The sequence below is a fragment of the Lonchura striata genome, chromosome 22 (assembly GCF_046129695.1).
Source record: "Lonchura striata isolate bLonStr1 chromosome 22, bLonStr1.mat, whole genome shotgun sequence".
NCBI classification, from domain to species: Eukaryota; Metazoa; Chordata; class Aves; order Passeriformes; family Estrildidae; genus Lonchura; species Lonchura striata.
Genome location: NC_134624.1, coordinates 9471515 through 9488285, shown reverse-complemented (window position 1 = coordinate 9488285; position 16771 = coordinate 9471515). Strand labels below are relative to the sequence as shown.

The window sequence follows — 16771 nt, the reverse complement described above, 5'->3', positions numbered from 1 at the left end:
AAAGGAAGGCAGTTTTAGATAAAATATATTTGGGAATTTCCGTTTAAAAGCTAAATCTTGCTCACATTTAGATAATGGCTTTTCATTTTGTTGCAGGTAAGAAACAAAATAATTCTATCCCCAAACCGCTTCTCATTTCTGTTCACAATTAAATAAACCAGGCTCCAGATTAAAGGGATTTTCCGAGTTGTTGAGTAATCCTGAGGTGTCTCCGTGGGCTCTGCAGGGGGAAGTGCCACCCTGTGACTGGAGAGGCGCAAACCCGAGGAGCCTGTGCCTGCCTGGGGGAGAGGGCTGGCTGCAATTCCCCCTGGAAAAGAAGCTGCAGCTCCAACCAGCCACTCCCACCCCGGGCAGGCTGTGCCCCCACTGCCCTTCCCATGGATGACAGCAATAATTACCTGTATGATTCCCTCTTGTAAAAACACGCAAACTCACCCTGCCTGCCTGACGCTACCAACACTGAGCCATAGATAGAGAAATCCTCAATGTATTTTGGTGTGTGATATCTGAACGATTCTGAATTAGAAAACCTCTCATTGCAGTGCCTGTGTTAACAGAATAATATCTGGGACAGTACCAGGGAAGTGTGCTTTTCTCAAGTCAGTAAACCAGACTGCAATTGTGTCACAACAGTCAGGTCATTTTCCGTTTAAAGACTCCCTCTCGTGGAAATCATTCTCACTGGCTCGTTTTGACCTATTTTTCTAGCAAAAGTCACTCCATATAAGGTTCTGCAAAACTTGAAAAGGGTTCTGTTGCACAGTTTTGAAGTTAGAACCCTGACAATAAGTGACAGGAGTCCTACATCTTTACTACATTGCCAGCAGATTTTGTATTTTTCTGTTGAATCTTTGCTTTTTATCACTCAGAGATTTGTTTAGCATGTAGATAAAGGGGAAAAGAATTCTAATTGTTTTTCTTCAGTGCTTTTTACTCTATGAAGTTTCTGCCCAGATAACAGGGAGTGTTATCTACCATGCAGTTTCTCCCTGGCAGAGGTTGAGTAATAATTAGGGGGTGGCTGATTCATGGAAAGCAGAGGATTCCCTGGCTGTTGCTCAACTAAGGAAATGGAATTAGTAATGTCACAGTAATGGAGATGGAAAATGCCCATGTGAAAATAGTTCCATAGAAATGTTATGGCAGTGGGGAAGCTGAAATTTAAATCTTGGACAGTGACCCACAGCAGAATCTGATATTTGCTGTAATGTTTGGAATTGAAACAAAATCCTTATTGGGGAAATTTATTGATATACTTTTACACCTCCCGAACCGCTGATTTATTTTTTAAATCCCGTGAACTGTGAGATTTGGGCAGTACGTTGCGCTTTTAGGTCTTGAGGTTCGCATGCCACGAGTGTTTAAAAAGCTGATTTAAATTATTCAAAGGCCAAATGAACACCTTCGAGCATTTCACGGGACGTTGCCAAGCACCGGGCGCTGCTCCTGGAGACAGACGGGGACCTCCGGAGCCCCTCAGGGCGCGACATCCCCGTACCTGCGCCGCGCCGGGCCGTGCATTCTCACCATTGCCCCGCGAGCTGGGGGTTCCGGGCGGGTCGCTGTTGGCTTCCGTGCCGTTTTCCCGGAGAACAGCGCGGAAATCCGGGATTTTCCGCGGCGCCGGCGGCCCCGCTCCGCCCTGAGGCGCCGCCGCCGCCGCCTGAGGGCGCGCGCGCCCGCCCCGCCCCGCGCGGCCCCGCCCCGCGCGCGCTCCCGCCCCGCCGCGCAGCGGCCGCCGTGATTGGCTGCGCCGCGGCGCCCTCGCGCCCACTCTTTGTGCGGCCCCGGCGCCCGTCGAGAGTGGGAGGGGAAACCCCGTGCGAGGGGCGCCGCCATCTTGGCTGCGGGGGTGATGGGGGCGCAGCGGAGCCGCGTCTGAGGCAGCGCAGCGAGCCCGGAGCGAGCCGAGCCACACAGCCCGCGGGGGCACCGGGCACCGCCCGCACGGCCGCGCTGCACCGCTCCCTGAGCCCCGAGCACAGGTACGGCGCGCCGGCACGGCCCGCCCGGCCGGGCCGCTGCAGCGCCAGGCCCCGCGCCGCGGCTCCGCGGGCCGGGGCGGGTCCCGGTCGGCCGCGCTCCGTCCCGGGGCCGCCCCGAGGCGCGGCCCGGCGGGCCCGGGGCCGGCAGCGAGGGGAAGGGGCGGCCGGGCTGAGCGGGGGGAGGCTGCGGGCAGGACTAGGCCGCTTGGCTCTGTGGCACCGCCGCCTCCCAGCGCTCCTCGGCACCGCCGCCAGCAACACCGGCGATATTTTTATATGTGTGTTCTGTATCTCCCCCTTACGAGCTGTTGCAGTTGCACGGAGGGTGTGTATGTGTGTATTGTGCCGTGTATGTGGCCGATGTGCAGCGTTATCTCTGCTTTTAATTGTTCTATTGACCTGTGCCGTCATGAACTTTGACAGAAAAATAACTTTGAGGGTTGAGGGAAAAGCCACTTCCTATTTGAGAAAGCAGCGAAAGTATTCTAGACTGTTTTTTTTTTTTTTTTTTGTCAAAGCTTATTGAGGCTAAAGAGAGCGAAATTATTTCCTTTCCAATTGTTTATTGCCTGTTTGCAGCACACGAAGTATCCACAACATCTGTTGGTAGCTTTGTCTTGAATTGGAGTTGTGCTGAATTATCGTGGCAGTAAAGCCAGAGAAAGGTGGGTGTCTGCACTGGAGTGCCTCTGGAGGTTACTCGCTGTGGCTTTTGCTTTAAAACAGGGTGGATCTGTGTTGGGATGTTTTTCAGAGGTGACAGAGCCCCTTAGTGAACAGGATTCCTCAGGGTGGCTGTGTCCTAAATCCCAAGTCACATCTTTTACAGGTGTTATCCTGTGGAGTGTATTGCCTGGGATTGATTCCTGTCCTGGTTTGGACTGCAGAGCCCTTGTGCTTGGGCAGTACTTGCTGATGGGAAGAAAATACCTTGGGCAGCTTAATTACTAAATGTCACAATTTAATGTGGTTTATAAAGGAATTTGCTAGCTTCCTGTAGGGATTTAAAAATGTCGTAAGTCTGAGTGCAAGGAAGAAGTTCTCTTTTCCATTTTATGAGTAACAAAAAAATGAGGAGTTCTTATGAAGGACAGCAGTTTGGAAACAAACCTGTTCTACTGGAGTTACTGGGATGTAAAATGTAAATAATACTTTAAAATTACCTGCTCACTTCTGGGCATCTAATGAAACCTGATTAAGATTGATTCTCATTTTGCTGAATCTTCCTGAAACAGGAGGTAGCTCTTAGTTAATATTTACCTAAAACGTCTGTGACTTGTGTTTTCCTAGGTGGTGACTCCAGAGTGTTCTGATTTATTGGAATGACAGAAAACTCTTCTGGTTTTCTATATTCTGTCCCAAATTTACCTCTGGACCTTGGTTCTCCTGCTGGGAACAGACATGCAACAGGTTGGAGTGTTCTGTAGGAAGAGAAGAGTAGGATAAGTGAGGAAATACAAGTGGATAAGGGGTGGCTGTGGGGAGGGACATGGCAGAAGGTGCTCGAGCTGATGAGGACGGGTAGGCAGTGATTAGTTCAGCTCTGCTGCTGGGGTGTGGTTAGGGAGAATTGAAGTGTGCATGTATAAATGCAGGAAGCAAAATGGAGTAACTTAATGAAGCAGGATGTGAAACCAGCAGAATGATAACCAGGACAACGTGGATGTGACTGGAGAGCTGGTGAGGAAAGTCAGAAAGTGAAGGTAGTGTGTTAGGTAGCTTTGATTTAAAAAGAAAAATGAAGCTCTCCTGGAGGAAGGAGAAGTGAAGGCCTGTGAAGCCTTTAGAAGAACCTCCTAGGCCTCAGGCTGGGCTAAGGTGTTTGATGTGATTAGGGAACACAGCAAATGCATTTCTTCAAGAACAGCCTGGAAAGGGCTCTGCAGGGCTGCAGTCTGAGCCCCAGAGCCTGCAGGCCTCGTGTGCTCTCAGGGAAAGAGTAACTGGAGGTGGGAGTAGTAAGGAAATGCAAAGTGATCCTGGACAGCAGCTCCCAGAGGCTGCTGGGTGAGCAGAGATCAGCTGAGCCAAATTTCCTGTCTTGTGCTGATTGGCTGCTTTGGTGAAATCCAAGAGGGGGAAGCAAGGGAGGATGACTCTGGAAGAGCTGAGGGATGAGTAAGGAACTGGCCAGCAACAAGTGATGTTGTCAGACAGGTGTGAAGGCTGCAGCAGGCTCTGAAACTCCTCAGGAATCAGGCTCAGCAGGGCTTTGTAAAGCCAAGCCTGCAAAAATGAATAAATAAGCAGAGCACAGTGGCTGCAGAGCATCATCTTAAAGAGGGCTGAGATGTTGATGTGGTTGAGGAAGACCTGAATGTCCTTGGTGTGTGAAAGCCAGAGAACCACAGTGGAATTTAATTGTAGCAGACCTCATGGAGTGCTGTGGACAACAGACCTATGGGAATTCAGTGCTTTGGTGAATTAATTGATAGCAGAGCTGTTGTTACCTTCAGTGTGCTGTTATCTGACAGGTGACCATAACTGAAGCACTCACAGACTGTTTCTAGTAGCCTGCTGAGGTCAGGTACCAGTTGAACCACATTGTTCTGTGTGCTTGACAAAAGTCTTATCAGGGGAAAAGTGCAATTACAAAATGAAACAATTCTACCTCTTTCCAGCTCCTCCCCCTTACCAATCTTATTGTTGTCTGTTAATTAACATCTAAATAATCTACAGATTCAACTGTGAGAGCTTTTAGTACTGCACATCCTTGGGGAATGATGCACAGAACACCTGGCTGCCCAGAGAGACTACAAAATGCTTTTTGCTTCAGAGTAGCTCCCAGTGGTTCCCTGGCTGCAGAGTTCTGTCCTTTGCAGGGAACCAGGAACAGCTGGGCAGTGCTGAGTTTGGAGGTGGTAGTTTTTTCCCCAGCTCTCATCCCTGCACATGGACCATCCATCAGCTGGTGGAATGAACCACAGCAGTATCTGAAAAGCCCTCTGCATGCAGGTTCTGGTCTCCCTTATAACACACCTGCTTCTTGTTGAGTATAAAGATAATAAACTTCTTAGTGCAAGTGATATCCAGTGAAGAGTTAAAACTATGTCTTTGAACTGGAAGGAAATGCACAGATCTCACAAAGGCTGGTATGCATCTGATATTTACAGGTTATGTTACTGTGATAAAGAATGTTACAGCAGTGTGCCCAGAACAATCTTATCTCGGGAAGTACAGATGTAGCTGATACTTGAAATAAGGTTTCAGTGAGATTTCTAAATATCTGTGTGGTGCTTGTTGATTAGAGAAGGAGATGTACATGTACTGGTGTCTCATTAAGGTCATCTTTAACTTTATTTTCCAAAAAAAGCCTCCAAGAAGAAGTTGATATATGGGAAATGGATTTGGTGACACTGCTCACTGTAAAATGTCCAGTCTTAATGTAATGCAGAAATGAATTGTATAGGCTTTGAAATGAGCATCAGTCTGTACTCAGTGAGCTCCTCTGGCCAGTGGCCATCCTGCACTAATGCTCTGGGCTCCAGGGCAGCCGTACCTGGGAGGAGGCAGCCGGGGCTGGGCTGGCAGCCTCTCCTGGAAGAAGGATGGCAGGTAGGCCAAGCTCCCAGACTAAACTTCTGCTTTCTGTTAGCAGGAAACTCATGGCTGGTTAACTCGGGTGGCACAGTGCCAGCAGTGGCGAGGCTGAGCTCTGGATATTTATGTGCAACTTTCTCAGCCCTGCAGTTCTTGCCCTCCCAGGGGGAAAGCCCATTCCCCCCGGTTGGAATTACTGAGATTCACGTGTGTGGGACAGGGGGTGGAGGCAGAACTTGAGTTCCTGCAGAGGGGCGATGCCTATCAAGGCATCAAGCCCTTGCATTGACATGTAGCTGATAGTTTAGAATTTACTGACCCCTCTTGTGCCCTGTTCTTGTCTGCACTTCCTTCTTTCGTCTGCAGTAAATGCTGAGGTGGTCAGTTTTCCAAGGCTAAATTCTCAGCGGGGTTTCTGTGTTTAGTTAGTTGCATTTTTTTTTTCTCCTTCAGCACAGAGTCCTTGTGGAATATCACTTCTATTCCAAGATCTGAGTACAGTTTGAATTCCTGCTAATCCTTATTGGAATTTGAGTGTTTAAAATTTTGTTATTTGGTTGTTTTAGTGTTGCTTGGGTTTTTATTTGACTTTTTATTTAAAGGAATCATCTGTTCTCCAGAAAACATTCCTGACCTTTACTAATGGTTTGGAGTATTTCAGAATCTTTTCTGTAATGTGACCCTTGCAATAAATGTAATACCAGTAGTTTTTTGCATTGAAATAGCATAGTTTCTTACTTTCTTACTTAGAGGGAATAATGAAAATGGGCATATCTCAGCAAGCAGAAACAGTCTGGCAAACAGCTGTATATTTAGCAATGAAGATCTAGTTGAGACTCGCTTCAAATTCAGTTTGTGACAGAGACTGCACTGAGTTCCTGATGTGTTCATGCTTTAAAAAAAGTCCTCCTCACTTTCCTGACTTGGAAAGCAGGATGCATTTCCCTCCTGGTTGGAACAGCAGAGCAGTACAACATTGTTTACCACACAGTGCTATCCTAAAGTCATGTGCTCAGAAACACGAAACTTCCTTGTGTTTGGGAGTACTTGGCATTCCTTGGCCTCCTGGTCTTGGGAAGAAGAGTGGGCATGCAGGCTGGTTTCATAGCCACACAGATGCTTGGTTCCCTGTCTCAGAGTTCATGGTGCTGGTTGGTTTGGTTGGGGTTTTTAACAGCATAAGTTACTGGACATTTCCATCCTCAGAATGCACAGGAGATCTTTGGTGCATATTGGTGCTCTTGGCGTCTTGTGGCTGTAACACCCAGCTGTTCTCTGTGGAAAACAGGGCAGTTCCTGCTCTCCTGAACCACTTGCATGTATGGATCAGTTTGTTCAAACTTTGTTTTATATTTCCAGTTGCCTCAAGGACCCCCAGTTGAGCCCTGTGTGCCATCACATGGAGCTGAGCTGTGGGCGTGGTGCTCCTGCCCTGCCCACAAAGGAGGTGGCAGGTGAAGGGTCCTGCAGGAACACGTGCTTTGTGTGCCCAGTTTACCGTGCTGGAGAAGAAAAAGAACATAATGTATAAAGATGTTCAGGAAACTTGAAGGACTGGATGTTTCCACAGTGACACATTCCTTTGGAACTCAGTATGGAGCAGCGACTTGTCTTTATTTACTGCTGTTGAAAATAACCCATTCACGTGTTGAAGCTGGTACTGTAATGCTGGAATCTTCCAGGAAATAAGGCAATAAAGCTGCTGGCTTGCTTTGTGTATTAGTGTCCAAAAGTGTCACTTTATTTCCTATCTTGGAATAACCTGGTTTAGTAGAACAGTGTGTGTCTGTAGGATTTAGCAGAGGTGCTTTGTGTTCTTTTGGGAGAGAAGGACCTAGTGTTTCCATCTCCTGAGCCAGGTCTGGAGGGAAGACGAGGTGCAGAGCAGCGCCTGGCACTCGGTAAACCCTTCTGAGCTGCTCTGGGAGTTGTTCCCCTCCCAGTTCTAGATAAGCATGTTTGCCTCAAATCTCAGTGCTGGGGAGCACAGGCTGCTGGCTCTGTGCTGGGAATGAGATTTGTTCATCTTTCTTACGACTGCAGTTCACTGAGAGGGATTAATTGTGGTGCAGGGAACAGTGCTTTGCTTTTGAGAAAGTCCCAGGCCTAGGAAGATTTCCTCTGTTTGTATTTCTTTCCAGTATTGGTTTCATTTGTCATGTGAATGACACATGACCTAATGAAAATCTTTCTAGGCTCCAGCAGTGTTCCTTGTAAGGAGTACCATGTGTTTGTAATGGCTGGCTATCTGCCCTGCAGGAGCAGCAAGGGAAGTGCTGAATTCCTGCTAGAAATTTTCCACTTGCTTAACTGAGCAGTGGATCCAGTTTAACTTAAAGCCTGGCACCAAAGCAGGCATTTCCCATCTTTAATGTTACCTGCCAACATTGCCCTTACAGAAGTGTAATCCTGGCTAAGTGGCCTGTTAGTTAGCAAGTCAGCTTTTACTCCTTGCAGATTTAGACAGCTGAAGCCAGTTCTAATGCCCTGTACATTTAGGAAAATTCTGGAATGTTAGAAATATTTTGACTGCCTTTTAAAAAAGAGAAACTGCTCAGCAGCTTCGCTGGTAGTGCTGCTGTGCTGACAAAGCCACAGAGATGTTAACCAACTTCCTGAACATCTGATTTGTGGCTTACAATGCTTTTCCACCATGGACAAGCAGCACCCCAGGCCCCAGTTAAGGCTACTACAGCATTCTTTTAAATCTTAGCTGTTTGCTGCAAGCTGCACTGCTTCCTTTGTTGCTGTTGCAAGTCTCAGAAGTGTGAGGTAATAGTTCCAACTTGCTGGTTTTGTTAAATCTCTTCACATTTTGTGCTGGAGTCAGATTTTCTATTTGGTTGATACATCAGCTCTTTGGAGGGTGAGTGCTGGTCTGGCAGTGACTGTGCAGAGCAAGGAGGGACTGAGCTTTTCAACAGCTCTAAGTCCTTCTGGATAAAATTGATTATCAGTCCCACCCCAGAGTGTGTTTGTACTTGGAGGCCTCACTGACAGGGGCTCAGAGCAAACAATGTGGGAACTTTGCTGGCTGTGCCACTAATTCAGCGACTGGGAAACGACACAGATTTGAGCTGTGAATGAAAGAGTGGTTGTGGGAGAGAGCAAGAGGAAGGCTGGTTTTTTTTTTTTGTTTATATGAACTAAACTGGATGATTTGGGTTGCCTTGAGGGAACAAGAATCAGTTCTGACATGTTCTGTTTTTTATTTTAGTGCCACAATGGCAACTGCACCTTACAACTATTCCTACATCTTTAAGTACATCATTATTGGTAAGTACCGGTGGGCTCCCACCTGTGCGTGTTCCGTGTGGATTCATGAGAAACCTGGGGCTGTGCCAAGCTGCTTTCAGTTTGTGCTTGTCCCACCTCAGTCCCCACAGGTCACCACACTTGTCTGCAGCTTCAGCATTTACTGCAGCGTGTTTTTGCATCATTAATCTCCAAGGTTTTAGAATTTATGTTGAAGGCATGAGTGCTGATTGGAAACCATTGCATGAGGCTCACAAACCTCTGTCAAGCTGTATTTTTGTGTTTAAATGTTCCTTTTAGCTGCAGCTTCCTTGACTGCTTAGTCAGGGACTCTAAGGGATTGCATTTTTTTGCTGTCCTGGAAGAACTGGTTTTGCTGTTAATTGTTTAATTGTTAATGACCTTGTGTAGGTGTAAATGATCTGCAGGTTTATAAGTCAGGCTGCTGTGACAGCCTCAGCCTCTGGAAAAGTTGGTTCTTAAAAGATCTTGGCATTGTGCAAGAGGATCAGTGGAAATAAAGCAATTTCTTGAAGTGTTCTGGATGGTTGTCAGTATTTTTGATGTTCTTACCACAGTAAGACAGGAGCAAACACCAAGTATATTTTACATTTCAGTTTCTTCAGCTGTACGTTTTAGAACCTTGTGAATGAGAGTTATAAAATCAGTAATACAAATTAGCAATTTCCTGAGTGTTCTGCTCTTGCTTGCAAGCTGTACCTGTAACCAAAGCTTTAGTGGCAAGTTGATAAATTCAAGGATATAGCCAGGGATAGAACACTGCCCATCTGACCTGAGAAATGAATGTCTCTGTACCATTTGTTGTGTGGGAGGAAGAAAATGTGCTTGTTGCAACAATGATTTAACTATTCTTTCTGTAACAGGGGACATGGGTGTAGGAAAGTCCTGTTTGCTTCATCAATTCACAGAAAAGAAGTGTGAGTATTTCAGTTCATGGTATTCATTCTAACTGGCATTTTCATCCCTTTTCCCTGCCTGTTTCCATCATGCATGAGCTCGATTTGGTGTCTGTCTTACTCTCTATGAGTTTTGATTTTACTGGGTCACATTTTTGGTTTGACTTCAGCAGATGCAGAAACAAATATTGATGTAGTTATGGCAAAACCTGCTCCTGCCAATCCTGCCTGTGAGCAGTGGGAGGACTGGATCTGATTTTACAGCTTTTCTGTGGATTTTGATATGGACAAAGAAATTTCTGAAATGTGCATGTTTTCAATATTGGTGTAGCTTGATCACAAGCAGTTGGAGTTTATAGTGCTGTTAAGGAGTTCAGAAGAAAAGAGAATAATTTTGCTTTGAGTCCTTGTTTGCAGCCTTAAGCAGCCCTGCAGGACACTTGACCTGCCCAGGGTGATGGTGTTTAGGGCTTGCTGCAGTCTCTCTCAGCTGAAACATTTTCTCATGTTTTATCATCACTAATTAAGAATTAGTCTTAGTTTCTCCTCGTGTGTGTTGCATTGTGGTTTGCAGCAGCTGTTACCTCATTGAGTGAGTAAGTCTGGAGGTATTTCTCAGTACTGGCATCACCATGTGGTAACAAGTGGGTAGGAGCTGCAGTTAAAATATTTGTTTTCCAGTAGAAATAGGAAGTTCTGACTGTTGTTTTTAATGAAAATGCAGTATTCAGCCAGTTATTCAAAAGCCATTTTGCACATGCTCAAATTGTCCATGAGGAGAATGTTGTGTCAGCACCAAGCCAAAGCAGGACAACCAAACTAACGTGCCAAACATCTTTGCAGGGAGGCTGCCCCTAACTCTAGGTAGCCAGAGTAGGTCCTCATCCTGTCTGTATTTTCTTGATCTTCCTCAAAGATGAGCTTATTAACGTAAGTTTATCATAACAAGAAATATGCCTTTTTAGATTTGATTTGTTGTGTTTGTAGCTACTTACTGAAACTGGCATTTTCCTGGACAGTCATACTATTGCCCTGTCTGAAACAACTTGAGTGTTTGTTTTTGAAGATGTGACAGACTTTTTAACTGTATCTTTTTTGGTAATTCCCTAAAAATTATCTTTTCCTACTGCATTAAAATAGTTAACATTCTGCAAGGATAACTGGGAGTCAGCTGACTTGGTACCTTCTGATATGTATCACCAAAGAGCAGCAGAGAAGGCAAGGAATTTTATAAATGTTTTTAAAACTAACAGCAGCTCAGGAAATACAGCATTTTATTTCTGGTTAAGTGATGCAGTTTAGGAACTGTAGCTGTAAAAATGCTTTTTTAGGGACTGGAAGTCTAGTAAAGATAACTGAAAACTTGTGATAGTCATACTTTTGCAGCAAGGAAACCTTGTCTTAGGAAGATCTGATCTTTGCTCTTGTTTTTCACGACAGTTATGGCAGACTGTCCCCACACAATTGGTGTTGAATTTGGCACAAGAATAATTGAAGTTAGTGGCCAAAAAATTAAACTACAGATTTGGGATACAGCAGGACAAGAGAGATTCAGGGCTGTCACACGAAGCTACTACAGAGGAGCAGCAGGAGCTCTCATGGTCTACGACATCACCAGGTAAGGGCAGCAGAGCTCTGCGTGTGCTGAGGTTGGGATGCTCAGCCCTGTAGGCACTGTCTGGTCTGTCCCCCTGGCTCAGAGGCTCTGTGTGTGTCTGGGTGAGCAGCATCCTGCTGTGCCATGCCTGCCACACCTTACCCAAATACCCCGTGGTTAAAGAGCCGCAGATGAGATGCAGGGAATGATGTGAGCGGGTTGTCTTGGACAGTCTTGATGCTGATGAGCCTGAGGAATATGCATTTCAGCCTGTGTGAAGTTGTTTGAAGAGCTGGCTTTGCCCTTAGAATCTGCTCTTCAGCACGTGGCAGTGCTGCTCACCTGGCAGGGGTGTCCTCAGCGGCCCCGCAGAGCGCGGCGGTGCCGCAGTGAACGTGCGGAGCTGCCCGTGGTGTGTGGGGAGAGAGCCTGGCCTCAGCCTGACCCTGGGCCTCTTCCACAGCAGCTGGCACTGCACAGCAGCCATCCTGCAGCCTCTGGAGGCTGCAGCTCAAGATGCTGCTCAAGCAGTAGTGCATCAGATGCAACGTGAAATACTTTTGCTTTCACACGTCTCTCATCTTCCTCTGGGGCTGTTCTTGATATTCTTCAGGCACCTCTTTGTTTTTTTCCTGCATATATAGGTGTATTTCCTGTTTGTGTAAATCCTGAGTAAAACACGACCTTCTGCAGTTACTGAAGTGCTGCACTGTGTGCTGTAAGGGTGTTTGACAGGAAACCCTTTAATGTGTTCTGTTGAAAACAGCACCAGCCTTGTCTGTGTGCAGAGCTGTGTGCTAGCAGTGGGAATTGGTCTGGCTTTCCACTGGCAGTGTAAGAGGGTTTAAAGTTGACTTGAATTTGTGGTCTGAGTCCACACTGCTGCTGTTTGTCTGTCTTGAGGTGGGCCAATCAGCAGGGATGATGGATGTTGCTGTGTTTGGATGCTGACTGTGCTGTTGGCACCTAAATATTTTATAAAATGCTAAGTGTCCTCCCTTGATTCTTTGCAGAAGAAGTACATATAATCACTTAAGCAGCTGGCTGACAGATGCAAGGAACCTCACCAATCCAAATACTGTAAGTTTGACTTGTTTTAGCTTAGAAGCAAGATTGCTTCTCCCAAAGCACTTCAATGGTCTCTGCAAGAGCTGTCGGTGTTTTCTGCACTCCTTCTGTCCCCACGTGCAGAGTGCAGTGATTCACTTCCTGATTGCAGCTGCAGCAAAAGGGCTTCCTCTGAAAATCTGCTTGTGCCACTCACCTTTCAGGGTCTGTTTGAAGCAGTTGGAGACAAAATTGGGATGAAATCTGGACCAACCTTGACTTGTGTTACTCCTTCTTGCTTTGTGTCAGTAATGAGGTGAATGCTTGTCCTTAGGCTGGAATGTAAATTGCATCTCCAGCAAAAGCTGAGCAGGTTTTGTGGAGGAAGATCATTCTGGGTCTTTATGCCCATACCACAGAGCTGTTGTTCTTCAGCCTGTTCCTGAATGTCTCTAAAATATTTGAGCACCAAACTGATGAGAAAACTCTGAAGATTCTGTCTGGATTTGCATGTGATTAAACAAATACAAGAAGTGGCTCAGGGTACAGTTCTCATAAGTAAAGAGCAGCTTTTTAGGACCTCATCTCGTGAGAACACCCTAAAGCCTTGGAAGGTGTCAGCTGGAGATGCTGTTCTTGCTTTCCCAGAGCTCTCCTGAAGGAGCATGGCTCCTGTAGATAATCTGCTCTTCTGTTTCCCTTTGGTTTTTTAGAAAGTCTCAGTAATAATGAAGGTGGCAGTGGAAAGGCTCCTAAGCTTTTGCCCAGACTAACTTTGTCTCTTCTGACCCAGGTGATAATTCTCATAGGAAACAAAGCAGACCTGGAAGCACAGAGGGATGTTACATATGAAGAAGCCAAACAATTTGCTGAAGAAAATGGTGTGTTTTTTTCTCTTGAGCTGGTACTTTCCTACAAAATAGCGATGTTAAAGTGAATCCTCAGCATTGATAGCTGCAGGCTTACACTTCCAGAGTGATAGAATTGTATGTACAAGCTCCTGTGCCCCAGGCAGTCAGATAACTGTGTGTAGTTCTAGAAATCAGCTTGTGTTGATGCCTTAACATAATCACAAAAGCTTGTTTAGTACTAAAATAGTGTCTTGCATGATATGGGAAGGTCGTGGTGTGTCTGACTTTGGGCTCTTTATTAAGGTTTGCTGTGCACTGACTCTTAAACCTCTGTCTCTGAACAGGTTTATTGTTCCTTGAAGCAAGTGCAAAAACGTAAGTGACTTTTTCCTGTAGTAATGTTCAGATTGGTCTGTTTGCTGTGACTTGAAAATAACTTGGAACTGAGACCTCTGGCTGCATTTCAGGCAAAGGCTGGTTGAATTTAAATGAACTGATTTGGATTTCAGGCCTTATTTGAGTGTGGAATGTGTTCAGTGTGTAAAGGGTTCCTTCCCCCGGCTGTTCAGAGCTGCAGGTTTGGTCTGTAGGCAATGACCAGCCCCTCCAGAACTGAAGGATTGCTGTGCCATGCTTGGGGCTGCCTGTGTCACTGGGGAGCAGATCTCCAGGGCCACCAGGAAATGTGGCTCCCACTGGCACCTGTCAGAACAGAACTTTGTAACAAAAAGAGGTTCTGATCCGTAGCGCCTCCTTTGCCTTTAAGCCTCTGTGAGAATTGTCCTGTGCACGTGGCTTGATGCCTTGGCTTATTTTTGCTCCTCAGTTCTTTGGCACATATTCCTTACTCCTGGCTGGTCCTGGTGGGGGTGTGGTGGCCAGGGAGGGCTTGCCCTGTCCTGGGGCTGGGCTGTTGGGCTGAAGAGGAGGGCACAGCGCCTGCCCAGCTCCCTCAAAGCTGCACTGCAGCACCAGTAACTCCTGCTGCTCTCTTGCAGTGGAGAGAACGTGGAGGACGCGTTCCTGGAGGCTGCCAAGAAGATCTACCAGAACATCCAAGATGGAAGCCTGGACCTGAACGCGGCCGAGTCGGGCGTACAGCACAAACCGTCAGCCCCGCAGGGGGGGCGGCTAACGAGCGAACCCCAGCCCCAGAGAGAAGGCTGTGGCTGCTAGTGACCCCTCCGTGGCTCCTCCTGACCCCTCACCTCTGGCTCTAGGGAGTGGTGCTTTTGACCGCTTCCCCATCTTCTGTACATCTTACTGGGTTTAATTAAAACTCCGAGACAAGTTTAACACAGTACTAAACTGCTAAACAACTTTAGATGTAATCAGGTTATCAAAGGCAAGTAGAGTAATAAAACCTCTCCTGCATGGTAAATCTAGAAGTTTTTTTTTCCTTGATTGTCCTTGTGATAGTGTCACCGATACATAATTTAAACTGAGCACTGATGCTGGACTCCTGATTTTACACTTTTGCAGGGCTTCGTCTTGTATGGTTTATTTTATGGTTCTTTGGCCTTTCTTCCCCACCTCTAACTGTTCGAGCTGTCAGTAGTAAAGGATAAGTTTTTGCTGTGAAATGACTTCCAATGGTAGCGAGGGGCTCTGTAATTAAGTGCTTTTGTTGGAAGAATTCCCTGTGGGATGTGCTGGGGTCGGGGTGGCGCAGGGAAGCGATCTGTTCATTCTTGTGCTCAATAGCTTTACGTCATTTTTTTGCTACTTTTATCCTTTACCTTTGTTAACAGAACGTAAATATGTATAAAATTTGAAGGAACTGAGCTAACAGTTAAATACATCCTGTGTATATGATTTTAATGAAGAAAATGATGCCTGGCATTAGAGCAGTGTGTAAGAACCCCGCGTTTGTACAGTCTGAGCTCTCTGTGCCCCCGTGGCAGCACAGCCCAGCTGGGGCTACAGCTGCTGGGTGTCACTTGCAGGGTCCCCATGGTGCTGGGGACACAGACATTAACACTAGTGGGGTGTGGCTCTCATTCTGCACTGTGCAATGCTCCCCTCTGCACTCAGCAGTGCTCTGCCTGCTTCTCTTTGGCATTCTCGGGCTTCAGCCATGGCCGGGCTCTCGCACACCTCCCGCTTTTGTACCTGTACCTTTGGGACTGGGCAGAGGCTGAACTGGACAGTTGGAACAACATGTGCTCTCTAGGGATTTTTAACTACTCTTGTATTTTTTAACAGTGCTTTGTGAGGGTTTGGTTTTTTTTAAAGGTTTTCTTCAAGCCTTCAAGTACATCTTTCCTGGGGTGCCACAGCCTGGTCTGTGTGTGAGGCGGTGGCACGTGGTGACCCTGTCTGGGGGGGTGTTGCTGCACTAATGTGGGGTTTTGCTGTGGCTCCGTGTGCAGCTTCCCTTGGAAAACATCACAAGGTTTAAAAATGGAAGGGGGTAAGTGCTTAACCACGATGCAGTGTCCCACTTCAGGCTTACTGCATTTCAAATACAAAGTAGTCTGAAAATCCCTCTCTAGACACTAAAACTCTACAATGTTCAGACTTGTAAGTAACCAGTGGTACCAGAGTATTGTACAGTCAATGTTAAATAAAAGCCAAAACTGGAATGTGCAGACAATAGGATTTGGGTAACTCGTGTGCTGTCCCTTTGTTTGTCTGGTTAGTCCTTTTTTAACTCCTGTTCCTCAGTAGATGGGTATGTTCAAGATCTCCAGCTCCTGCATCCTGCTTAACCCAAGGCTGCACCAGGGTTTGCCCAGGGACCACGACCTGCTGCTGATGTGAAGTCAGTGTTGTAATGACTACAGCTTGTTGAGGTGCAATACCTGTACTCCCAGAGTAAGTTACAGTAGGTCTCATTGTTTCTGTCACAGAAAGGATCTGTTTGGACTGCTGTACTCCTCATTTGATGTAACAATGCTATTAATCTAAATATTTGTAAATAAAGTACCTGTATCTAGATAAACCTCCCTGCTGTGTGTTCCTTGCTCTGGCCCTCTGTGCTGAGGGTGGGACCTCTGAGGAGGGAGAGCTCCTTGGAGTGCTGGGATTTGTGCTCAGCCTTCATCCTGGGCCTTCCTTGCTACAGATATCACAGGGTTTCCAGAGGAATCTGCCAGTGGTTTCCAGAGCTGCTCTCTAAGGGAAGCAGGGCTGGGTGATGTTTGTTCCCAGTGAACTCTGACAATGGCTGCATAGAAAAATGTTATCTTGAATGAGGATGAGAAAGAGCAAGACTGAGACTGGTGCCAAAGCCCGTCCCTGGGAAAGGGCGGGGAGGGCTGGGACAGTCCCTGCACAGCCACTGACCTGTGTTGGCCTCTGCCTTGTCCTGCTGCCTGAAGGATTTACAAAGTGGTTTTTCCTCTGCTGAGCAGGGAGTAAGTTGATTGTAATTTTGTTAAGAAGCCATTGTCTGTATCCACCTAGTTCAGACGAGGGATGCAGCCAAACCTCAGGAGAGGAAGAGGTGCTCACCCAGCACCAGAAATGCCAAGGTTGGACACGTTCCTGCAAGGAGCCCCAGCACTCGGAGCATTGTCACTGTCCAGGGCTGTGCCAGTAGCTGTGTGCTGGAGAAGAGCTTTAAGGAAAAGA

General features: G+C 46.7%; 1 protein-coding gene across 1 annotated transcript; it reads left to right on the top strand.

Annotated features, from left to right (window-relative positions):
- Positions 1-1799: 1799 nt before the first annotated feature.
- Positions 1800-16143, top strand: RAB14 (RAB14, member RAS oncogene family). Its single transcript, XM_021543641.3, has 8 exons — positions 1800-1988; positions 8746-8804; positions 9668-9721; positions 11141-11318; positions 12311-12377; positions 13138-13225; positions 13540-13570; positions 14194-16143. The coding sequence occupies exons 2-8, from the start codon at positions 8753-8755 to the stop codon at positions 14369-14371; spliced, it is 648 nt and encodes a 215-aa protein (XP_021399316.1). The 5' UTR covers positions 1800-1988; positions 8746-8752; the 3' UTR covers positions 14372-16143.
- Positions 16144-16771: the final 628 nt, after the last annotated feature.

What these genes read in the sequence shown, in the direction of transcription:
- RAB14 (XM_021543641.3), top strand. Translation starts at nt 8,753, where the DNA reads ATGGCAACTGCACCTTACAACTATTCCTACATCTTTAAGTACATCATT. An exon ending in TCAATTCACAGAAAAGAAGT is followed by an intron (nt 9,722 to 11,140) that starts GTGAGTATTTCA and finishes TTTTCACGACAG; the next exon opens with TTATGGCAGACTGTCCCCAC. An exon ending in ACAATTTGCTGAAGAAAATG is followed by an intron (nt 13,226 to 13,539) that starts GTGTGTTTTTTT and finishes GTCTCTGAACAG; the next exon opens with GTTTATTGTTCCTTGAAGCA.